At 40.5% G+C, this 25,873-nt stretch overlaps 1 protein-coding gene across 2 annotated transcripts in view; it reads left to right on the forward strand.

Annotated features, from left to right (window-relative positions):
- PTPN14 (protein tyrosine phosphatase non-receptor type 14) overlaps window positions 1-25,873 on the forward strand; it is a 110,471-nt gene that overhangs the window by 41,382 nt on the left and 43,216 nt on the right. For both annotated transcript variants that reach the window (XM_071426187.1, XM_071426177.1), the window contains exon 3: window positions 4,645-4,814. In XM_071426187.1, the coding sequence (XP_071282288.1) occupies window positions 4,645-4,814 (170 nt within the window). The remainder of the gene's footprint in view (window positions 1-4,644; window positions 4,815-25,873) is intronic.

Below are 25,873 nucleotides of genomic sequence, written 5' to 3' on the forward strand. Positions count from 1 at the left end.
TTCTTATTCTGCCCTGTAGTCTTCTTGCCACTGTTTGTAAGGATGATGAGGTAATTTGATGACTGTCCCCTTTCCTCTCTAGGTTTACCATAGTTTTTGAACTCACTGTCCACCCAAATTCTACAGAAGGGTCAAAAATATTTTCACAAAGCTCAAATTTCTACAAGATTTGTGCAACTGGGTAACTGAGTAGAGAAGCCTGTTAAGTATACCTGGGGCAAAAATCCTTGCAAGAATTCATATCACAGAGAGAGTTTTAAAATTCCCTGAATGCAGCAAAACCTGCAGCTGGCATATGCCTTTTCTTGGAAATCCTGATTTGCAAGCTGTGATGTACAAGTAAGGATAAGCCAACCTTCATTAAGTCCCGTGCTAGCAAAACAGTGCTAAAATCCTGTTTGTCTCCTCCTTGCAGTCTCAGGTAATACCTCAGTTTGGTTTTATGTTCAAATAGATCCTAGGTATACCACAGCTTTTACCTTCAAGTTAGGAATGCATCCATGTCTCACTCAATCCAGTTTCTTAGAAATGAACAAAAAACTGTCCAAACCCTTCCTGTTGAAAAGCAAAACTCTTTGAGATTATGCCTTGTTGTGAGGGACTGTCGATCATACCACACATGACTGAAAAGAAGTATCTGGTGGATTATGCATATTTCTATTTGATCTCTGGGGAATGCAGCTCCCTGCCTGACTGACTCAGGGTTCAGGAATAGGTCAGCAGAAAGTGGAGCCATGTAACTACTGTAAAATCTGGTTTTATCCTTTTCAGCAAAGCTCTTGACAAAGCATCAGGTCTTCTACTTGAACAGTTACCAGTTCCAATAAAATGAGCTCTTATTCCAGCATTATGTAAAAGGTAAAGACAAGAAGAGGGGAGGAAGGGAGAGGAAAGACAAGGTCCAAAATGTCATTTTATAATCTTGTATGTATGTGCACAGTTTATGGAAAGGATTTTTCCCCAATATAATGGCATTTTTCCATTCCACTTCCAGACTAAGTGAACCTACTTGAAGTAGCAGAGTAATCTGTACAAATCTGTTGGAAGTCTTCATGTTTCCTTATCCTTTTGTTCTTTTTAATTCACTTTCTAAAATGTTAAAATGTTTAAAGGTGGTATGCTCTGATGTATTGTAGGTGGGGGAGAGGGCAAGAAGGTTCTTTCCAACCAAAATTATTCTTGTGAACCAAATTTCACAATGGCATGTCCATCACTGTCATCCTATAAGCCCCCAATCAAAGCAGGAGGTTGGTGAGCTGAGCACCACAGGCAAGTGCTGTCCACTGTGCGGAGCTGGCCTTTTGCTGCTATTCTGACCTTTACTTTAGTGGCCCAGAAGGTGCTCCTTTCTTTTAGGGCACAACTGAAACCTGGGGTTTTGCAGCCAGGTTGCCTCCAAACCTGGCTTGGTTTGACTCATCTTGCCAGCAGAGCTGAGATGGGGTTCAGGCAGTGCTTGGACAAAAGACCTTCTATGAATAAATGGCTGCTGTAAATGGCACCTTCCCCTCTGTTCAAGTGCCCTGGAGTAGCAGCCTTAATGTTTTTTGCCTGGAGAAGCTGGAACTCCATCTCTTTCTCAAGGATAAATATTTAGTTGGCCGACTAACCAGATGCTTTAACAAACACTGAGCTGGGCTCAATGAATCTTTTAGAATGACATTTGCTGGTTTAGAGATTTTTTGTCATCTCCTGAGGATGATCATTCTACTTGTTTGGCCCAACATAAAGGCAGGAGTACTTCTGGACTTGGGAGGATAGCTAAGGCCAAGTCCAAAACAAATTAAGTTGCCTTCTGAACTCGCAGCTATTTATTTATTTATTAATGTCACCTATTTTAAGACTTCCCAGTGCAGTTTTTGTATGTCTGGTGTTGTGACTCACTGTATTTTGAGAATCACCTTTTCATTCTGGCACCCAAGTGCTCTGGTTCTTGTTTGCTGCTTTAGCAGAGGACTGCAGCTCCTGGAGGAGTGTGAACCAATTTCCTTGTACCACATATGAAGTCATGTGTGGTAGGTGAGACAAATTTTAAAACGTCAAGGGCAATATGTGTTACTTCAGAGCCTGACATCTGTAGGTATAGATATTGATTCCATGGAAATCCAAGTGCAGATGGACAAACAGACCAGCTTTTGGAATCAACTTAGTTTTTAATCAGCTGCTTATAGATAGAAGATCCCATTTTTTTATAACCTCAACTAATTTTTGGGGTGCTTTGTGGACTGGACAGCATGGCATGACTCACCTTCTGGAGAGCCAAATGCCTTCTTGTAGCATGCTGAACTTGGTGGTCCAGCCATTTCCAGTCCCACATTGTTCTGTTCGTTTTTGGGGATCACTGATACTCGTAGGGGGGAGGGTCTCTTCAGGAGAGCACAGTAGTGGCTGCAGAAGTCCTCCACTGCAGGTTCTTAAAAAACACATGACATTTTCAAGAAGTGAAGTTGCTGGCAACAGGGACCTGATTTTCAAATAACTGTGTGTTTTGTCTCTCCAAAGTGCATGAATTTGAGACATGAGCTCTGCTCTGCTATCAGTTCCTGTGCTTCAGCTGCAGTAGCTTGATCCTCTCCAGGCTGCTTTCCAGGAAAACAGTTGTCTTCTAGTTGTGCAAAATGCATGCTGCCCTGTTTGCTCCACAGTACCTGCTGTAATCTAGAAGCTTCAACAACACTGTGTTTCATTTACTTCTTGTTCCTTGGGATTGCTTCTAGATTTGGTACTTGAAGAGCCTTTCTACTGTAGCAAAGCTAAACTTGTGCTGTCTCCCAGCCCCCACTCAAAGGGGAGGGACTGTGCTCATTCAAGCTGTTTAATTGCAATCCCTGAATTCCTTGAATAACTCTTCTAGGCTTCAGAGTCCAAATCTTCTTCTTTGGTAGATGTTTTACAAGTACTTCACACTTCAAATTTGGAGTTCTGGGTGTTGTGAATGTTTACTTTTTCAAGTAATATGGAAGCTCTGTTTTTGCATCTCTGCACTGTTTCTTGCTAAGGATGAGCTGTCCTGCAGTGATTTTCAAGTGCGTTAAAGGGTTTCCCTTTAGAGGTGGTAAAATCACTGCTTTTTTCTGCCTCACATTAATTCCTTTTCTTTGCTGCCTCCACTGTCCCTCCCACCTTCATTTTAATCTAATTACTACCATGCTGAACTCATCAGAAAGAACTTTTTATCCACTGGTGACTACAAAGGGAGAGTAGAAATATATCAGGGGACATTTGTGAGGTTAGTTTTGTTTGAAGTTTATCCTGTGGGAGATGCTGACTTCTTGATTTATTTGTGCCCTAGATAGATTAATTGATTGACTGATTTATTGAAGATACCTTTAATTTCTAGGAGGAAATACTACAAAAGAACAAGTTTGCTTCACTGTACCAGACTGAGCAGTGCTCAAGCTGTTTCAGGCTTAAATGAGGAATCAAGTTGAATTAGCTATCACCTTAGTTAAATGCTAGTCTGGATGTTGTCCAAAGTTGAAAATATGTATGTAATGAGACCCTAAAGTAAGTACACCTGTGCTCCCATTCAGAGTCTTGCATGTTTGTCTCTTGCATGCCTTCAGCTATAAGGTAGTTGAAGCAGTGCTTCCCTACTGGTTTGTTGCCATTTGTAAACATTTAAAATTTTTGGTATTGTATTACTTGTCCTTGTGTTGTGTGCTAAGTCATGGTGTGTGCAATGGTTTTTATAGAAACATCCATACCAACATGAAACAGTCTGTTCATGGTGGATTTTGCAAAGTTTAACATCTGCAATTTGTCTGCTACAATGTTTTTCACTTTTTCTTCAGATCTGCAGCCATAGTACTTGCTGTTTAAGTGCTTTTCAATAAAATCCTTCATGATGGATTGGCTATTCCTTCAGCAGCTTTATTGCCACTTTGTAGCTCTAGTTCTGAGTGCTGTCTGTGTTAATTCCTCTTCACCAGCAGCAGTCCCCTGTGCCTCATACAGTAGCTGCTACAGCCATTGAGATTTGCACTGGGCAGGAAACAGCTGAGGTTTCCAGCCTGGTATTTCTGTAGAGCCTAGAGCAAACAACTTGTGTGATGTGCATGTTCTAACTGTATACTTGTCCATCATAAAACCTTGTGAGTGTGTTAAAAAAAGAGAAGAGTGAACAATTCTGTGTTGGGTAAATGGCTCTGTGTTGGGTAAATGGTTCTAGATATATTTTGATATATGCATGTGGGTTTGCATTCTTTTTTTTTTTCCTAGTTGGAGGAGTCCTTGTCCTTTGGGTGCAGTGGGCCTGATTCAAAGCCTCATGAAGCCTTTGCACTTTAATTCAGCCTTAGTGTTTGCTGTCTGTTCACAAAGCACAGGTGTCCCTTAAGAAAACACTCAGGCACTTTCTGTAAATCATTTATGTCACCTATGCCACAATGTCTTGTAGAGCTCTTCAATATGCATTTGGGAGAGATGGTAGAAGGCAGATAGTGCACTGTGAAGTATATTGCAATATTAATTTGTCATTGTCTTCAAAATGTCCCACAAAAATGGGCAGTAAAAAAGAAATTACTTTGACTTTGCTTATGGACAAATGTACACAATGCCATCTGTTCTTATTTGCATTTGTGGCATTGTGTGAGTGATCTAGCTGGCAAAGGTAAACTGACACTCATGTGTTTCTCTATCTAGACTCACTACTTCGGCCTTTGGTTTCTCAGTAAGAACCAGCAAGACCGCTGGGTTGAACTGGAAAAGCCTCTGAAGAAGCAGCTGGACAAATTTGCCAATGAGCCTTTGCTTTTCTTTGGGGTGATGTTCTATGTGCCCAGTGTTTCCCGACTGCAGCAGGAGGTGACAAGGTATGTGCTTCCCTCTGTTCACAGTATTGGGATAGAGCTGGGAGAGAATGGGACTGTGACAGAGCATCTGAGAGAAACAGTTGCTCTGTTTCTGGCATTCAGTATTTGCTCAGGTATCATCTAGTTATTTCCTTTCCTGATGATTGCCCAAATGGGAAAAATTTGGAGAAGTCACCATTTGATTATGTCTGCTTGGGAAGAAGAAAAAAAAAGCTGTCTCACTGGATGATTGTGCATGACCAACTGCAGGGGAAAAAATGGGAGTTATAGTTATATGACTAAAAATCTGACATAAATTTTAAAAAGGACCGTGGTGACCATGGATTTTCTTCTGTAACTTTCTACTGGTGAAAAGGAAGCCACAAAGGAACTCTATATAGAGTTTTAGTTTATTATTCTTAAGCCTACGTGTGCTTTGGTGAAAGTGAACTTTGGCTTTTTTTTTTTCCAGGTTTTGCTCATCCCACTCTTGATTTTCCCTTATGCTTCACAAAAAGATTAAAACTGTTAAGAGGGCATTAGTCCTTTAATTATGATCAGGGCGTACCTTTGCAAACAACTTCAGTGGGAATTATTCTTTTATTCAGAGCTCTGTGCTGCAGTTGTAACAATACAACTGTTTTGAGGGGCTATTTTTGTAAACCACATCACTGGGTGGTTTTTGCACATCTGTGCTGTATTGAAATTTAATAATACAAAAAAGAGAGTGCGGAGAAAAAAGCCCACCTCACCTAAAAAGGGGTGGAATTGTTTTCTTTTTAACCAAAATTATTTCATTTATCTAGTCTGAGCAAAGTTGTATCAGCACAACTAAAGGTAAAGCCTGGAATAAGTGGATGAAGGCTTCAGGGTGGCAGAGGCCTTGCCACTGAAAAAACCCTGCTGTTGCTGAAACCCTGGAATTCACCACATAGTCATAATAGCTAAGAAAAGATATATAAATAGTGAAGAAAGAATGGCCTTAACTCTAGAAGGCATCCAAGACATGAAGCAATTTTTTATATTGCAGATTGCATATTTTAAAGGCTCTTTATTTGACACTGAACTGGGAAGTTGGTATTGTTAGGATGTGAAAAAGTTGTATCTTGAAATGGCAGCTGTCAAGCCATCCTTTGACAACTGTTTGTGCTGAATTCTTGCCAAAGAGTGGGATAAAAGTATCATAAAACTTCAATTTCTCTGAGAACAGACCAAACACTGATGCTTGTCTGTATCTGTGTGTTCCTGCTTTGTAGGCACTGGGAGAGGGAAGCCTCAGTACCTTTTCCTTCAGAATTATTTTAACGTGCAGACGGAATGTCTGAAATGTTGTGTTGCTCAATTTGTCAGCCCAATCCTGGCCTGGTTGTGTGCAAGGAAGCATTGTGGCTGCTTGGATGCTATTATCTCTTCAAGCTGCAGCCTGCAGTGCTGATTGCTCATTCATAGCTCACCTGCAGAGGTATATTTGCTCATTCTGCCCAGGCTGGTAATAACAAAGCATTTCAGTGACAATTGAACTTCACAGCACTCTCAATTGGAGTGGCTGCTGCTGAATTGTTTTTCTTTCTGAAGTGATTGATAGCATAAGCTGTAGAGTCTTATAAGTGCCTTTTATGTTTCTTTAAAAGTGTGTAACAGTTTACTAGAGGATTTCAGATATAGAATAGCCTGTTAAGATTTGTTTGTTTGTTTCATGGAGTGGAATTGCTGCACTGTAGATAGTGTGATGGCAGCAAACCTTCAGCAACAGGTAGATTCATGTTTGAGGCAATGGTGGGGACATGGAGGATTCTTCCTGGCAGAGAAAGGCTTAGTTTAAAACCTGATTAGATGCACAGATGGATGTGGGCTTTTAGGGTTTTTTTTTTGGCTCTTGGTAAATTAATTCAACATTTGCTTTTATTTTGTTGGTGTCTGCTTCTAGGATTAGCCTTGATCATGATATGATTACATGTGATGTTGAGGTAGGCACTGGACTCGCCCACTCAGTGCCTGTGTATTTGATTTATATTTAGGTACAAATGACAAATCTGTCTGAAATGCAGAACTTGTGATGAGACACTTCATCCCCTTCTGGGAGGCTGCAGAACCACCTCAAACAAACCCAATCCCAAAACACAACCGCCGCCAAAGGTGCAGAGGTGGTGACAATGCAGCCAGCAGTGGACCTGTCACCGTTGTAACCTTCTCCAAGTGGAAACAACTCCAGCCCTGAGATTGCCTGGCTGTGTTTGGAGCTGAAGGTGAAACCCATCTCTCAACAGCAAGCTTTTAGTTAATTGTAGACTCCAGGGTTTCCAAGGTTGATTAATATTCTCTGAAGATGATGAAGTCTTCTGAGAATGCTTCAGCAAACATTGACATAATGCACAAATATTCAAACACTAGGGAATTGGTTTCCTGAGCTGGTTTACTCTGCCTCTGATCTGTAGGATTATAGACTTGATAGCTGGTTTTGAGAAATTTGTCGCCAAATTGAATATTCCTTCCTGTTTCCAGTGGCTGCAACCTCCTGTGTCTCACATACTGTCATTGCAAAAAGGGAAAATGATGCAAGTCTTTTAGGCTCTGTTGGTTGAGAGGAGCATTACTTAGGGTGTTGGTCACTGGCTCTGAGGTAGTGTTCCTTAATAATTTTATTTGAAAGATCATCAGAAAGATCTTTCTTTCAAAAATATGTGAACAATTCAAAGCAATATGTGAACCATTTTGTGTTTGGCTGTTGTTTGATGGTTGGGATGAACAGGAAGAATCCTGCTACCAATACTACAGTATTTATAAAATTATAACTCCTTTACATCTTATCATTACTGCCAGAAGTAGAAAATGCTGATTATGCCTCCAGGCCTGTGGATTTTAATTGCTTGCAGGTGTTGGTAGTGGTCAGGAGCTCTTCATGGTTTCTCTGGTATTGAAAAGCCAAGTGTGGAGGCAGAAGTAAGGGTGAGTAACACCGCTCCAAGAACTATGTCCCAGTGCTGGACAGACTTGATGGAAACCTGTCCTCATGTGCCATGCTGGGAGAGGAGTGGAACAGCAGTGTTGTGAGAAGTCAATGCTGTCCCTCACAGGGAGTCACAGTGTGGGAAGGGCAGGTGATTTACTGAAGTCAAATGCAAGCAGCAGTTACAGAATGGTTGAGGTTGGAAGGTATCTCTGTCTGGAGATAGGAGATTGTCTGCTCAGAGCAAGGTCAACTAGATGAGATTGCTCTAGGATCATGGAATATATTCATGGAAGGAGAAATTCCACACTTACTCTGGGAAATCATTTCCGTCACCCTTGCAATAAAGAAAGGGGTTTATGGTTAGAAGGCATGCCATGTGTTTCAGTTTGTGCCCAAATGACCCCATAATTTCAAATTGTGGATTGATGCTGAGTGGGTGAGTGGGCTACCTGGGCTGGCCGTGTAACTGGTTATTTAGGACCTGTAGAGCTGCAGGTACCTGCATATAAACACAAGTACTGCAATGTCTTCATGTGGTATGGATGCCTGTAGTTAATTTGTAAGAGGTGTTTCTGATAATATGAGAGACTGTGGTAAAGAAAATGAAAAGACAAGACTGCCAGAGCAGTTTATTTAGCTTTTAAGCTCTTAGAAGCCAACCTCTGAGACCTGCAAGAAAAGATGAAGTGAAGAGTACTCTGGGGAGCACGTTAATTGTTTTAGTAGGTCACATCTGACTCTGGCTTGCAGTTCTTTCCGTCTTTGATACAAGACTGATGCTTGAAGATGAAAATGTTAGTGGTGTAGAGGTTTTTTCTCTTTGGATGAAGTTAATCACTGGGACAGGGTAAGAAGCACCTGCAGGACATTGTCAGCCTTGTTCAATTTGTGGTTTTGAATGCAAATGCTGGGGCTACTCGGGGCTGTCATGTTTCCTGACCCATGATGGATGCTTCCCAAGGATGTCCCAGGGAAACATACAGAAAGCAGACACCAGTTGTAGAGTACCTGTTTTTTGTTTCTGGTAGTGGCCATGACATAAATATTGCTATGCCTTGCTTTCAGTGCATTGTACTCTTGGCATTAAGCCTTCTCCTAGGAAAGCTCTTTCCTACCTTCTAGACCTCTTTTTCTCTACCCTTTCTACTCTGTTTCTTTTCTCTTGAATTGAGGCTCCCATCTGTTTATATGCCCTGTTCTTAATCCTATCTCTTCCAACATCTCAGTGATTCCAGCATCTCCCTGCCCACTGGTCATGGCATTCTACTGGTCCCCAGTCCCACAGATGTTTTCCATTTTTACAGATTAACTAAAACTCCATGATAATTCCTTAAGTTGTCAGTAGGAGTTTTCACCATGTTATTATTTCTACAATTTGAAAATTTCTAGAAGAATTTGTGATAAACAGAATAAAAAAACCAAAACAAACAACAACAAAAAACCCTCTTCAGACTCAATGGCAGTTATAGCAGGAGTAATTTGGGTGGGAGTATGGGGATTGGCACATTAGCAAAAAGCATTTTTCATGGAAGGCTACTTAGACAACCTCTTTTTAGTCATCCAGCTGTTCTCAGTGAGCAGCCATCGCAGATGGAGATGCTGTGTGTGCTTTTGGCATATTTAAAGCACCTGGGATCTGCATACTGTCTGATATAAAGCAGTCTTTGTGATGCCCTGTAGAGAAGATATTTGCATAGATTAGACATATAAATCTGCCTTTTATTTTCTGCTAACTCCTCAGAGAGGAGGCATCCTTTCAAGCATTTATTTAAAAAAAAAGTCTTTGTATAGTGTCTAAAGTAAACAAGCTTTCTTTCACTGTGCTCTTGTTCCAAAAACAGAGAACCCACACACTCTTGTGGCTTTCTGAAAATGTGGGTGCGATGCTGCTTTCTGCACAATTATCAGACAATCCAGGGCCTTTTTCTTTTCTCCCCTTCCCACAGTTCTAAGGGAAAACTGAAGTCACATTTTACTTCCCACAGTATCTCTTTCTTAGCATGTGATACTGCTGTGCCTCCTGTGAAGGAATAAAGGTGTGCTTTGCTCTGGTTTGCTTTTTTCTTTCCTGGAAGAAGTTTTCAGTATTTTACTAGGTGCTCTGTACTCAGTAGTATCCAGTGGCTTTTGTGCTATTGCAGAGTGGGACACAATTCTGGGAAGTGCGAGCAGTTCCCAGTACAGGTGCCCCATGGAGCTGGGCCCCTGTGGAGCTCTGCATGGTAGGTCTGGCATGCACAGCTCTGCAAGGAGGGACATGTTCCAGCACCTGCAGTGTGCTGCACTGGGCTTCTGCCCCAAGTTCAGCTGTCAGCTCTGCATTTCCCCAGAAGAACATGCTGTACAGCTTTCCTGTGAAAGGAAACAGTGTTTGGAATGGGATGGCTGCACCTGTGAAGTGTGGGAATGAATGTGTTTGCAGGTGGAAAATTAGAGCCCGTGGCTCCCAGGCCTCTTTTTTGGATGGTCTGGGAAAATTCAGCCTCAAACTTACCCTCTTTTAACTAAGTGAAAATTTATTTTCCCCAATATTTTGCTGCCATACCCTTTTCTTCACCATTTATTGTAGCTATTTTTTTGTCTTTTAAGGAAATATTTCTTCTTCACTGTTCCCAGCCTTTCCCTTTCTTTGTTTTTCTATGAGTGTTAGGTGAAGACATTTTAAACAGAAGTTCTTTTAAAGCATAAAGAGGTACAGACTCCTAGGACTATATGAATTTTTAAATTATGTGAGTATAAAGTAGAGGGGGAAAATTAGTGTTTGAGTGCTTCATATTTACAGGGAAGAATGTTTTTGCAAATCTGTTTTAACAATATTAGAGTTTTTGCCTTCCCTCAAAAAAGTCCTTGTTGGATGTCTTGCCTACTTGAGCTTATCTTTGCTTTTAGTCTGCTGTGCTTTTCTTTTTTTTTTTTTTTTTGAAAAAGCTAAAGTTTCACATCCTCCTGTGTAGGTAGCTTTTAAGACAAGTCCAGTCAGCTGCAGATTTCTACCAGTCCACTGCAGTCTTTTCTGCTAGTTACTGCTCCTTACACTGTGCTTTTAATTTCTGTGTTAAGGCTGGATATCACATATCGTCCTGTGCCAGCCTGGTTTTGTGGCAAGCTCAGTGAAGTGGAACTCTTTTGGCTGTTAAGGACGTAACATTTACATGTGACAAGTACATGAGGCTGCTTTGCTTTTCATGGTTGGTCACACCTGCAGCTTGTGGCTGCAGAAGTCTCTGTGTGTACTTTTGAGCTCATGGTCGTTGGTTTGGCTTCATTGTCCAAAATAATTATTTTGAATATCACACTGTGCTGGAAAAAACAGCACAATGTGTACAATCAGATTTGTTCCAGACATCCTGGACTGTGCTTGCCTGAAGCGAGGACTGTGACTGATTGTGTGGCCGTGCTTGTTGCTACACCACAGATAGACCTACAGGATTTTTTTAATGCCAGTGGACCTCAAAAATGCACTGGCATTTAACAAATTTTCTATGAAAGTACAGAAAAATAGCATGCAGGATGGGAGGAGAAGAGAGATGCATGTTTTGGATTGCATGGGTGGATTGGTAAATGAGAGAGAACTGAGTGATACATGGCAAATGGGAAGGTAGAATGATAAAAAAAAGTCCAGAGTTTGGTCTCTTACACCTGGAGATTTAAGTCAGAATTTAACCCTTCAGTGCTACTGGTATGTAACAGAGTGGAAAAAAGTTTAGTTTTCAGGCAGCAGAAGTCTCACTGCTTTGTCTTGATTTGTCTCTTCCTAGGAGCCTTTGTCAGTTCGTGTTTATGGTGTACTTACCAGCACATGTTTTAGGAGCATGCCTGCTGTCTTGGAAAGATCTTATCTGAAGGCAGGCTATGTAGTTTCCAGAAATATGATTGCACTCATTGCCTGCTTTTCTGGGAAGTGTCATGGCTACAGTGCTTGTGCTGATGAGCTCTGCTCATACCACACAGGAAAGGCCCTGACACACAGCCCTCCCTCTTGGCACCAGAAACAGCCCTCTGGCTTGCCCAGCTGGAAGAATGATGCATGTCCTCTTCACTATGGTGTTGTCTCCAACATAAATATGATATTAATGGTCAGAAGAGTCCTGTGTTTTTAGCTATTTTCAGTTATAAAGTTTGTCAGTTCCATTTGTTTCTTAGCTTGAGCTACCCTTGTGTAGCATAAGCCAATGTAGCTTCTTCTAGAATATTTCCAACTTTATAATTATATATGTATTATATACATATATATATATCGTATTTCTATTTTATAGAAAGCTTTGGATCAATGGACTGCAATGTTAAATGATTTGCATGAATTAAAACAGTTGCTGCTATACACGGAAGCTGTATCAAATGAACAGAAAAGGACAGGGTAAGAATGTGTAAGAATGGCAGACCTTAGAAATGGAAGATAATTTAATCCCGTGAATCTCATCAAAGCTTGTGTTCTCAGCTAAATGATTTGGGGAGTCAAATTACTGGGTAAGTTTTTACAGAGGAATGGTGTGAAACAACAGTGAAAGGGCATCAACTACCCCATATGTAGTGGTACTGTTTCTTTCCTGTTTAACTAGAGGAACTAAGAGAGGGTGCTGTAGGTATGTGCTGAGTATTGAAACACAGCAAAAGAAGAGATGGGATAAGTACTAATCTAAGTGTCTCTTATTCATTAGAATATTTGTGGGATATCATGATGAGATCTCCCAGAGGAAGCAGTAGGAGCTCTGGAGCTGAAATTTTATAAATTGATGTGAGACAAATTTTTGCTGGAACAGAATTCCCTTGGTTTTAGATGGCTCTTGACAGCCTGCATGACCATACAAACCCCAGTCCTGTTCAGGGTCCTCAAGTTGTTTGTCTTACGACTGGAACTGCACCCCATCTCCCAAAGCTGGGAGAGAGGCAGGCTCTGGGATCCATTGCTAAGTGGAGCCAGGGAGTCCTGAGTCCTCAGGGATCCCAGCTCTCTTCTGCTGAACAAGATTGTGGGTGGGTCATGAAGTAACTTGGAAATGTCGGTGGCTTTTCTTTTTTTCCTTTTTTTTTTTCTTTTTCTTTTTTTTTCTTTCTTTCTTACTTTTTCTTTTCTTTTCTCTTCCTCCTAGCTGCTGGAATTTGGGCTCATGTTGTCCAGGCAAGGGAGCAGTTCTGGAACTGCATGCAAGCTGGATGAGTCCTAAAAGCCCTGGGTGGCCACCCAGGCTTAGACAGTCTGGGATATTCGCATTTTGGTGCTCCTTTGATGGTTTTATTGTTTTGTTTTAATTATTAGACTTTTTTAATATTAGTGGCTACTGCAGCATGAAACGCACACATTAGGCTTGTACTTGCCTTGTTGTAAACACCCTGATACTTAATTAGCTTTCATGTTGTATTTAGAGAACAGCAACAACAAATAATGTGCAATATTTACCTGGGTCTTGTGTTCATATTATTGCAGTGTATGTGTTGTTTCACTTTTCAGTAACATTTTTCAGTTGGTTCTTTTTGGATTTGTATTTTAGTGGATGTTTAAACTTTGACTTAAAAGTAAGAACTCCTTCAAGGCAGACCTAAGATTCAACATTAATTCCCTGTTTATAAAATATTTGCTGAGGAGGGCAAACCCTTCTCCCAGCTGACTTTCTTCAGTGAATGGGGAGCTTGTTCTCTGTGTGTTGGTTATTGAAAGCTGAGCTCTTTGTGCCAGATATTTTAAGAAACTGTTGACGCTTAGATCTAATCTGTTACATTATACTGTGCTTTTAGACCAGAAAGTGAATGTGTTTTCATGTGTGTGGTTGGGCAGTACATATGTAGCAACTCTGAAAAATAGTGTTGCATAACTATAAATACAGCGTAGGATACTTTCAGCCTGCATTCTTGCTTTACTGTGTTTTGAAGGCAATGGCTGTGGTGGTTAGAAATGTTGCAACAGAAATGTCTTGGCATTGGGCAGATTCACATTTATATCTGATCATAAGGAAATAATACTAATTTTATGCTCTAGGGCTTAGTCATGTGTGCTAACATACTGCTTTCCTGATGGGAGCTGTTTCTACATTCAATTCTGGTAGAACAAATGCTTTTGGAGTAATCTAGCCTTTTTTATTGGACCCTTTTAAATGGAAGCAAAGATTACATTCTGAGGTTCTGCTCTTCTTGTGGAGTAGTGATACAACATTTACAGAAGTTGAGAGAGTTTCCGCTCTGGTCTTAGATAGCCCGAGTTGAACCCTTCCATGCAGTTATGGTAGTGGAGACATTTGCACTTGGGAAAAAGTGCTTTGGATCTCCTTTTCTTGTCCACCTGGGCATGTGTGCTGTTGGAGACACTGGCTGAGCCTATGTGTTGGATAAGCAATGTGGATGACTTTTACCATGGCTGACAGCCATAAATGATTCAGATTTTTAAAAAAACAGTTCTGCAGCTGGGTACAATGTGGCAATTTTATTGTCCATGCTTTTGATTTTTACTATGTTAAGGTTTTCCCAAACTTTGAAGATCTTGGAATGAGGTAATGATATGAATTTCAGTCTGGGATTTTTTACATGTTCAGAACAGAACTCAGACTAGATTAGTAAAGGGCAAGTGAAGAAGGGCATGAAAGGTATGATTCCAAATATTTTATAACTCTCAAAAACCAGAAGGAAAAAGAATACCTAGCTTTACCAAAGAAAGAATTATCATTTTTCAGTAATGGTATGGCTTTGAGGGGGTTGATGTGTGGCCTGTGAAACTTCAAAGATGACAGTACATTAATTGTGCATCCATTTCAAAAGTGTATAAGGAACCAGATGAATAGAATATGTGGATATGTGCAGCAGAACAGAAGAGTCACAGAATCTCTCAAGTTGCAAGGGGCCCATAACAATCACTGAGCCCAACTCCCTGCTTCTGGCAGGACTACCTAAAACTAGATCATACGATTTAAAGCATCATTCAGATGCTCCTTGAACACCATCAGGCTGGTACTGTAGTCACTTCCCTGGAGAGCCTGTTCTAGTGACTGACCACCCTACAGGTGAAGAATCTTTTCCTCATGTTCACTCTGAACTTGGAATTACAGAAGACTCAGAATAGTTTGGGTTAGAAGGACCTTTGGAGGTCATGTCTAGTCCAACCCACCTACAATGAGTAGGGACTAGGTAAGGGTGCCCAGAGCTCCATCCAACCTGATCTTCAGTGTTTTCAGGGATGGAGCAGCCATTACCTCTCTGGGCAACCTCTTCACCACTCTCACTGTAAAGAATTTCTTCATTATGTCTAGACTAAATCTACTCTTGTTTAGTTTAAAATCATTGCCCCTTGTCTTATCATAACAGGCCCTGCTTTGTCGCTGTTTTACAATCCCAGGGTAAGTACTTCCCCTAAGGCAGCTTCATCCCATTTCCTTGTGTCCTATTCCTGGTCACTAGAGGAAGTGACTTTTTATAATTAGGACACAGCTGCAAACCACTGTGTTAAAAATGTGTCTCGATTATATAGACTGCCAGGTTTGAACCTTAATTCCAGAAAGAAGAGCTGAGGGTCCATGAGACTGAACCTAGTACTTGAGACATTTTATAATCCTTAAAGAGAAGGAAATACATTAAGCATTTTGAAACTTGCTTTGAAGGTCAAACCAGCTTCTGTTGCAGGAAAAAAATGTTCTTCTGCCTTCCTGCATGGAAACAAAAACAATTTGAGTGGCCTATATATTTATTTTGTGATATCTGACAGGTGAAATGGTGCTGAGACTAGAAATCTGGGCTTCTGCTTTCGTCAGTGAAGACCTTGCTTTGTGTATGGAGCTGTGTTTGGATGAGTCACACTGACTGCTTTTTGTTTCTCAGCCTCTGAGGAAGCTGTCCTCACCGCTGCTTAGTGATAAGCACTTGTATTAGGAGGATCACTGTGATAACCTGGAGTTGTCTTCCATTTAAATCCAGCTTTTCTTGCTCCTTGGTTTTCTCCTGTTAGATTTCCCAGTGCCACACAGACACATGGTTGCATATCTGTAGCTGTACTGCTAGCAGTACCCATTCCATGTGTATGGGTGTATTAATGGAAAACCTGTTGAATGTCTACTTGTCTGATCTGGACGTGTCCCTTTTTCTTGGTTTGTATTTGTAGCCAGTTATCTTAAATAGTGATGAAAGGAGATTTTTAATCTTGCAGTAATTGGCTCTAGAACCTCATGAAAACTGTGACTTAACCTACTTTTTGGAATGAAGTGGAGAATTGTGTCCTGCTTTCTTTGAACTGCAGTGTCTTAAGGCGTGACGATGAGTGTATGGATAGTCAGCTTCTCCTTACGCAGCTGGAGGACGTGTTAAAAATGGTATTTAACAACATGGCCTTGCTACATCTACTTACACTTGTAAACTCTACAGGAAACCTTCACCTAGGTATTTATTCTTAAAGACTGTATCAGGCCTAAGACAGGATGCAGAGATACAAAGAGCAGAGAAACAAAGAATGGACTTTGTTTTGTAATAGTTTTATTTCTAAATAGAAATAATATTCTGTAGACTGGAAAATTGAGTCTAATGTTTCCTGATGGAGCATGCTGCCATCACCATGATGGACAGGGAGTTCCGTCCACAAACTGGGAGATTTCTGTAAACTTAGTGAAAAAGTCTTTGCTGCTGGAATGATTCTCAATAGAATCAGTTATGATAGAATTTGCTCCCTGAAGGTTCTTAGTATATTGTTGTCTCCTTAAACCAGACAGATGCAGCTAAAAGCAAATAGAGGGTTTTAGAAAAAAAGATGATAGCTTCAATGTTTTGGTTTAAAGGAGAAAGGATAAAAAAAGTGGAAAAAGGAAAAACACTTGTCATCCCTGGCTGCTTGAGTCATGGAAGTGCCCATCAGCATTTTTGCATCTCCTCAAATGAAGATGAAAAGGATAATTCCTCCTCTAGTTTAGGAATTGAGCTGCTCACTGCCTTTGTCATTTAGACTGTTGCACACTGCTTGGCCGCCCTTTTTCCCCCTCCAGGTGTAGCAGCAATGTGTGTCACTGCAGAGGGAGGTTTCCCACTCATTAGGGAGCACTGTGCACAGGTTGGGTGTTCTGGTGCACCTCACACACCGGCATGTGCTTCAGAATTGTCTGCCAGGGTAGTTTAAGGCACTGGTTTGGAAAGATGACTGCATTTCCTAGGCTGGGGCTGGTACTTTCCTGTCTGTCTTCCCACAGATGCAGTAACAGGGACTTAGCAGTTTCTTCTCAGGGAAGTGCAGACTGCTAGGGGATGTACTCCTTAAACTCTTTGTGACACGCACCACTCCTGCCTCGGTCATGTTGCTACTCCTGATAAAGCCTTACAGAGTGAGGGTTGCTCTAGACTTCCTGTGTAGTCAGTGAGAAGAAATGGGCATTTCCACAGCGTGATTCAGAATTCCTCTGTTGTGCATCACTTTCTGCAGGTGATTCATTTTCTCTTTCCTACTGTGTGTTTTGAAAGGGAACTGTGGATCATTGGTCTTCTAAATAGAAGTCCCAGAAAGATGTCTGAAATTTTTCTACAGCATCAGGTAGAGGGTCAAGCCACTATTAGCAGCAGCATGAGAGCAAACACATGCCTGGATTTTGACTGGAATTTCTACCAGCTTTTTAAATTTTCAGAATTCAATAGGCAATGGAAATCTTGGTTATGGTAGCACTGCCAGTCCTTATTAAATTTATTCAATGTTGACATTTGTACTGCAGCCTGGATCAAACTTTTTCCCTTCTCTTGTAGCTGAGACACAGATCATGAAAACTTAGTTCTAAACTTACCTTTTTCAGTGATCTGAATAATTTTAATTTTTTTTGCCTTGCTGGCAGGGTATAGCACTAAAGGCTCTGCAATTGGATGTCAGTACAACCCTCAAGTCTTCAAATGTGTTTAAAAGAAGCATTTGTGTGGAGGCCCTTATACAGCTGAGAATCTCAACAAGAATTTGGCAGAAATCTCAGTGTCGGAAGATGGCAGATTCCTGTGCAGTGAGATGTTTACTGGTTCACTGTTTTATCTTTGGCAGCTGCTTTTGCACTTGATATCTTCAGCTGTTTTTGAAGCTTTTACAAAGAATAATTATTCATTTCATGAAATGGATCTATTTTACCCACCCAACAGGGCGCTGATTCACATATTTCCCTGGCAACATCCCATCGTTATCAGAGCTGTGTTCACTTTTGCAGGATTGCATTCGCTGGGATGTTACAACTTCCTGGGCTGTGGTTTGGTTGCATGATTTACTGAGGTGTGGGGTGACTGTTTTCAATTATTCCTTTGGAAACACTAGGGTCACTGGGGTGTCTGGGAGGTGGAAGCAACCTGAGTTTTCCTGTTTTCTGCTGGCAGTGATGCTAACGTAGATGTTCCAACAATCTTTTCGCAGGAATATAAGGTGTTGTACTGACGACCTATAGATAGGCAGCAACTTCACTGTATCACATTTCAAGCAGTGTTTTCTTTTTGCCAAGACAGATTACTGTAAAAGGCAGTAGCCAATGGACTGGATTTTAACTCCACACCAGGTAAAATTCCACTAAATCAGTAGAGCTTTTTCAGACATTGATTATATGAGTTTGGGACGCTACATAAAGGTTTCATTGAGAAGGTTTTGTAAATGAGCTCTATAAATTCATGAAGAATGTTTCACTGCAGGCTCACCAAAGCCTTTTTTTGGTTTGTTTTGTTAAGTTCAGGCTAAGCACACATTCTTCTGTAAGTCTGAACGTGTTCACTTGCTCTTTGAATAAAGTAACACCTGAATACACTTGTATGCTGCTCTGCACTCACAAAGCAATTATTTTGTGATGTGCTTCTGGATACTTACATAGGCATGCCAGTTGTTCACTGGTATATGTGCTCACTCAGTTCAGCTTTTGCATCAGTGCACAGCAGAACACATTACATTTAGCCAGACAAACATAGTGGACTTGAGTAATTCCAGAGTTTAGAGCGGTATGGATGGAGAGTCTTTAAAATATATATTGAAAAATAAAATGGGGCTTATGGGGTATATACATTGTATTTTATTGTTACAACTGACACAATGTGGGGAAGAGAATGGAGCAATGAGAACTCTTCATGTTTGTTTTGTGTCCAAAGAATAGTTATGTCTGTACTTAAGCACCACTTAAAACAAAAAGTTATCTATTTATTTTCAGTATTGCATAGTATGAGCTTGAGTATATACATTTGTTCTAGTTAACTCACCACATTTTTTTAGCATGATATTCTAACCTGCTTGGCCATTAACCTGGCTGGCTACCAGGAGAATTTTCAAACTGTTGACTCATATTGCTTCCATATGTAGCTTAAACCACCTTTTCCCACAGTAGATACAGCTTGAGGGTTAGCTGCCTTGTTTTTCAGGGCAGGGAGAAGCATATTTTGAACTGAGTCAACACATACGAATAAAGGAAGTAAATATGAGCTATTATTAACTTTTTGGGGTCTAATCTCATTTTTGCCAAAATCTAGTTCCAATTCAGGAAAGACCAACACGGATTTTTTCTGCTCCTCTTCCCCAGGAGGTTAAGCACTCTTCAGCCTACATAGCCATGGCTTATCTTTGCACTTTTGCATCTTTGTGAGGATGAATCTTTGCTGCTGCCATTTCAGGATTTTTTTGGATTTATTCCACCTGGAGATCTGGGGGCATGAGTTGCTCTATGTGTGTGGGACCTGCTGTTGTGAGGATGTGACTAACCAAGAGGGCAGTGACACACAGGCTGCATGCCATGGCACCTTAGTGAGCACCTGTATGTAGGTGGGGCCCATGTGTGCTTGTAACTCCTGTTCTCAACTGGAGCCCATGCTGTGTGTCAGGCACCAAAGGACAGGTGCCTGACACCTGGGAGAATTGGTTTATTATCCAAAATCCTGCATCAAAGCAGTAGCTGCCTCTGGGACACACAGCTCAGGCTTTGGAGGAAGAGCCCTGGGACCCTGTATGGGAATAGGGAAGATTGTGTTCGGGGGAAGGTGAAGGTGGAGGCAGCAGTTGAGGAAGATAATTGTAGGTTTGCACTCAAAAAAAACCCAACCATGTTGTGAAAAGTGATACGTGGCATTGCTGTCATTCACCTACCAGACTCAGTCCTACCTTTTTTTTTTTCATTTTTGTGATCAAAAAAGAATGTGAAGCTAAAAAGAAAGAATAGTTTCCTGAGCTGTAACCTTTGGATCTCTGTAGCGAAATGCAAGTGTTCTGCCCAGTTCAGGAGATATGAGCACATAGTTGAGCATGTTTTCAAGCCTAGGCTGAACAATAACACTTTTAGCATGTGTTTAAAACCCAAACCAAATGGATACATGGCTTTTTTCAAAGATGTGGATAACAAACTTTTTGCTCTCAATTTTTTTATTCTAGTGTCTCTATGTAATATTTATACTTGCATTGAATGTTTTGGGTTGGTTTTTTTGTTGTTTTTTTTTTTTTTTCCAGTTAGAAATGCTAAAATACAGATTTCTTTGCATTATATGATTTTGTTTTGCTTTACTTCTGCAATCCCACTCCAGCTTTTATAAAGATGAATTCTATGGTGGTGTCACCAGGGTTTGCTGGACTCCAGTTGACTCCAATTTGCAGTGACCAAACGTAGCCTTTTCTAAATGAAAAGGCTCAGAAGACAAGAGAATATGGCTTCCCTGGTGGTTTTTTTTTTACTCTAAAAGGCATGTCAAAGTTTTGTGCTGTATAATTCTTTAGGTATTTGGATTAACTCTGATAAAATTATAGGTGGTTGTAAGGGAGTTTATTGTGCTTATAAATTGTAGTGGGGCTCCCTGTAATTTGTTATAATTAATTCAATAGTTCAAGAGCAGAAAATCAAGATCAGGTTGTGGCATGCCTTCCTTTCTTGCAAAAGCATGCCATTACTGGCCTTTTTATTTAAAGTTTCACTTTGTGCTTGTGGGTTTATTTGAACTTGGAGTATGCAAAATGCATAATATGCTCTTAAAAAAAAGTACAAGTACAGAGGATGGACCTTTTGTGTTGGGGGGGTTCTGTTTAAATGTAGAGAAATTGGTGGATACTGTGGAGCTGCATCTGGTGGCTAAGCCTCTCATGGAAGGAGTGCGTGTTTTGGAAGGCTTGTGTCATGTCTGCAGGCTGCGCAGGGCCTGCTGCATGTCTGTGCTTGTGGCCCATCAGAAATGGCAGGAAAAGAAAACCACAGGCAGAGCACTTCTTCCCTGTGTGCACTCCCTCTCTTGCTGCCAGTGAGAAGGCAGAGTGTGAGGCTGTTGTGCCCTGGCTCCTTGCTGAGGGCTTTGCTGGCTGTCCCTTGAACTCTGGGCAACAGAGAGCCACAGCAGTTTGCTATCAGGCTACACTGGAAGCATGTACTGCTTATATGGGACAGGTTACACTGTGTTACCTGTCCTGTGTTACTTTCCTAAACAGTCAATGTCCATTTGTAATGTAAACATACTTTTCTTTAAGCTCTCTATTTTTCTGCAGAAATTTGGCGTTATTGACTAATTCATGCCTAAATAAAAACTGCATTGCTCTTAAAATACTTTGCATTTACTTCTGAAATCATGTGCCAGCTGTGTAAAGAACTGGAGGAGGTGAAGACTTGGAATTTTAATTGTCTTTTGGGGAATGCAAGCCAATTAACAACCTTTCAGTAGTCAGCTGTTGAAATGGAGGTGGTAAACAACAGCTAAGCAATGCACAATTCTCATCATGCTGTCTTTAGCTGTGCAAAGGTTTTCCTGTTCTAGTATCCCTAGCCAGGAGCTGACTGTGGAGCTGGCCCTCAACCTTTGGAAGGCACTGGCCTTTGGTAGGAGCCTCACTGGTCAGCTGTGGTAGCTGGCTTTTCACTGTGTGCCTCAGTGCAGCTCACCATCAAGCCAGGCATCCAGGCTCTGCATCATTTGTCCTTATCTCACAACCTGCACATCATAATAAATGGAAAGTGACCATCGCTGTGAAGTTAGTCTGCTGTAGCCAAATCCCCTCTTTTCCCCTTCAATTATAATGTGTTGCTTTTAAAGAGGGAAATTGAGTGATCTGGAAGTAGGTGATAGGAACTGTGTTTTGATCTGTTCTCCTTTTTTTCATTTAAATGTGTGAATATGATGCTATCCCAGCATTGTTCTGTTTCATTAGGAAGGGGAATGACACAAATCTTTCCATGTATTTTTTTTTGGTTTTAGTGTCAGTCATGTTTTCCATCCAGCTGCTGGAGGAAGCCAGGATGTAGGCAGTTAGATGCTGCTTTTGAAGAGTCATTTCTCAGTTACCTGAAGCTAGCCTTGACCTACCCTCTAAGGTTGCTATGATCAAAGAGCTCTTACCCTGCAAGATGTTATGACTCTGTTTTTACTGTTGGCATTGACAGTTTGAGCTTCTGAAGGAATTTCCTCCTGCATGTGGGACAAAAGCTCTTTCGTCTCCTTTGCTCTCTTTTTCTGGCAAGTCTGCTGATCTTCCTGAAGGTCTGTGACAGGGCGTGGTAGACTCATTCTCAACAATACCCTTCCAAAAATATTACCCTTCTATTAGTGGAAACACTGTCATTGCTTTTTATATTCTAACACAAATCCCAGGTAAATGGCTGTTGTCTAGGACTGTGAAACACCAGGCTTTTGCTGGGAGAAGTTGATGAAATTCCAAAGGAGTGAACTAGAGATGGTGTTTATCAACACCATCTAAGTTTTTAAAGTGGCAAAGACGAGGCATTAGCTCTATGTTACTGAAAATGACATCATGGATCTATGTATCTCTCTTTTTAAAGTGTCTTTAGATTAAGATGTGCTGATTGAATCCTTGCCTCCAAAATGTGTTTCAGCATGCTCAGGCTCAGAAATCATAACACCATCTTTGCCAATATACTGATGTTGCATTTGAAAAGACCAGTCTTGTCTGCCTGTCTGCCTTCCTTACCATATAAAATCCAGTCCAAGTTTGCAAGTCAGATTTGTTGCAGAATGATCCACATGAAATAAGCTGCATCCAGTAAGTAGTACTCTGGATTGAGACTTGGGAACAAAACCTTAGATCTCCCAAATCCGCCTTGGATTCCTGCCCAAGTTTACATGAGTAGCTTCACCAACCTCAGATATTCTATGAAATTAGGCTAATGATCATTAATACATTAAAGCATGTTTTTCTCAAAAAAGCTACCAGTAAGAGTTAAGTAGTAATACAATTCTCTTAAATATGTAATAAATAAATAGAAATCACTTCTTGGTCATTATTAGGGAGTTCCTTTGGTTGCCCTGAATAGCCAAGTCATTGGCTCTTCTTCCTCAAAGGCTGAGAAAATATATCCTCAAAATAAAAAATGGGCTTCTATTTCAAATGTGGCATATAGGTATCTATGGAATCCTGTTGCTAAATAGTATAAAAGCCAAAATCATGGCAGTTTTTAGGTGTCAGGTGAACAATAGACACATCCATATCAAAGCTGGTGCTTAAAATAATTTTAGTAAATGATAAAAGACTTCTGTTCTGGAGAAACCGCTTCCCCTGTAGGCACATTATTGCATAAGTGTACATTGCAGCGTCCCTCCTCAGAAATATATTACCATACTAAGATAATCTCAAATGAGCTGACTTGGACTGTTGTGACTCAATGAGACTTTTATTGTGTTCCTAATTTTAGAAGGTTGTATTGTACTCTAATTGCAATTTTTTTTGAAGTTGGAAAAGAGCTGAAGTTCTTGAGCTGGTGGACTGATCTGTTTCTCCATTGAGTCTTTAAGGTTTCTTCTTTTGGAGGTATGAAATGGTAGAGCAGTTCTCTTTTCCTCCAGAGAAGTTAAATTACATAGCTATGTAGTTGTCCAATAGATAGGCTTGGTGCCAAAATGGTACCTAATGAGTTGTAAAAAAGTTAGTCATGCCAGTAATAGCATCATTAGAAACGATTGTAAAGTAGTTGTACCTCTTGGGTAACTAATATATGTTTTGTAGTGCTTTGTGTATTTTCAGATGCACTCAAGGTAAATATTTATTGGTATTGAAACTGTGATGTATTTATACTGGCTCAAAATTTCCAAATAAAACAAACTGATTAAAAAAAAAAAAAAAACAAAAAACATTTTAAGTGTTTCCTGCTGCATTGGAGGTGCAAACCCTCCCTGATGTACAGAGAAGGAAAGTAAAACTTGTTGAAAATAATAAAAATCCAGACAGGTTACATTGCAGTATTCAAACCGTATTAAACCTTATTAACGCAATACTGTCACCTTTTTGTATAAAATATGCATTTAGATTGTAAATCCCTGGGACAAAAAGAATTTTTTGTTCTGTTTCTTTACATTTCCTAGCAGAGTTTGAAGCTGGTTACTAAGGCTAGTGGATCTGATAATACTGAGTAATGATTAAGGTAAGGAAGTATTTGCCTTGTGGTTCTTTGTGGAAGTCACTAGTAAGAAAATCCTGAAGATGCAGTGCAATTACTCTGCAAACTTAACCCATATTCTTACTTTTGTAAATCATCCTTTAATTTCTCTACAAAAACCTCACTTCTTGTGTTGGTCAGGCCAGGTTCTGTGTGGCTTGTGATATATGAAATGTTGGTTGTTGAGGAGAATAGAAATCAGTGAAATTCAGTTATTTTTTGTGTGTATCAAATAGCAACAGGGATTTTACATCATGTAAACAGTGGTGATGGAAGGGTGCAATGACTTCAGTGACATTATACAAACACCCACATTCTTTTTTGAAGTGACAGGAGAGCAAATGTGAACCCTGGTCCTAAGGGAGGTACATGCAGAATTGTTTGAGCAAATGGAGTTTGCCTACATTTATGCAGCTGTAGCAGAGTTTGAATCTGGGTATTGCAATTAAATTTTAAAATAGTACCCTTATCTCCTGCTCACTAATACCTATTGGGTTTTGGTGGGCTTTTTTTTCCTTTAATGGCATGGATTGCCAAAATGCAGATTCTGGAGTTGAGATTTTGTCTCACAGTCATCCAGTTGCAGCTTCTTTACTCTGTAAAAATGTGCTTTTTGATGCCATACATGCAAATATACTTCCAATGTTTTGTGTGTTGGCTAAATAGAGTTGTGGGAAATGATATCCTTATAATGATGGCTTTGTTCAGACTTGTTGTCCACTCCCATTCCCCTTGGAATTAGCTACAGGCTGGCAAACTGCAGTCGCCTTTATTATATTAAATACACAATGGCTCTGCTAGTAAAGTTTAACCCAAAGAGAGCAATGAAGCTGAGAGATTTCAGCTCTAGGCTGACTCAGCTGTGGTGGTGTCTGCTGCCCTGCACTCCTCTGGTATGCCAGAATGGCTTTGTGATTAAACCGTCATAAATCTTAACTTTGATGTTTTTGTCTTTTATTATTTGGGGGTGCAGATTGCAAACTTTTCTTTTTGTTCTCTTTTCATAGGCTTTCCCAACTAAACCACCTAATAGAAGGCTTCTGAAATGCATGTTTTTATCTGCTGTCCTGGAATGACTTTCCTCAGTGAATCTATAGCTGAAACATTTTTAAAATGTTCGATTTCCCTCAAATTATAGATCTACTTTTGCCATCCAAGCGAACAAAGAGCAGTCTCAGTTAGCATAGTGGTATAATAACAGCATTTAATTCAATTTCAGACAGAGGAGTCTCAAATCCCTGACAGAACTTGGACCAGTTGCTCCTCTCTGTTGGCTGGGCAGGGAGCCTGACCACAGTTTTGCAGCATGGCTAGCCATGAATCTGTGGCTGGTGGAGTTATTAGAGCCTTCTAGTGGAGCTTCCTCTAGGGTATCCTCCTCCTCTGCCTTGACACTGGAATTAGCCATCCCAGTCCATGCCTGGGGACAGATGTCCCGGTTCATGCTTTATTTGGACACCATGAAAAGACATGTCAAGGGACTCTTTAGGTGGATGTCACTTCTCATTATCAGTCTATGGTTAAAAGGGAAGCAGGTACCAACCACAGGTTTCTGCCTCAATCTTCTTCAGATTATCTTGGCAATTCCACTGAAACAGGTGCCAGAACCACAGGAAGTGATTCCATTTCAGTGAGTTTGCCTGTGAGAAGTGGCAACTTTCTCCATGAGATTTTTTCCTGACAGATACACCAGTTAATGTCAGAGCACTAATTGTGTACGTCCCTTAAACTCTTACTGCATGCTAATCTACAATATATAATAAATCCTAAACTCACTAGATGATATTTAAGGTCCATTCCAACCCAACCCATTCTGT

This window comes from Agelaius tricolor, unplaced genomic scaffold (genome assembly GCF_023055355.1).
Source record: "Agelaius tricolor isolate 1412-34295 unplaced genomic scaffold, bAgeTri1.0.p SCAF_1, whole genome shotgun sequence".
Classification (NCBI taxonomy): Eukaryota; Metazoa; Chordata; class Aves; order Passeriformes; family Icteridae; genus Agelaius; species Agelaius tricolor.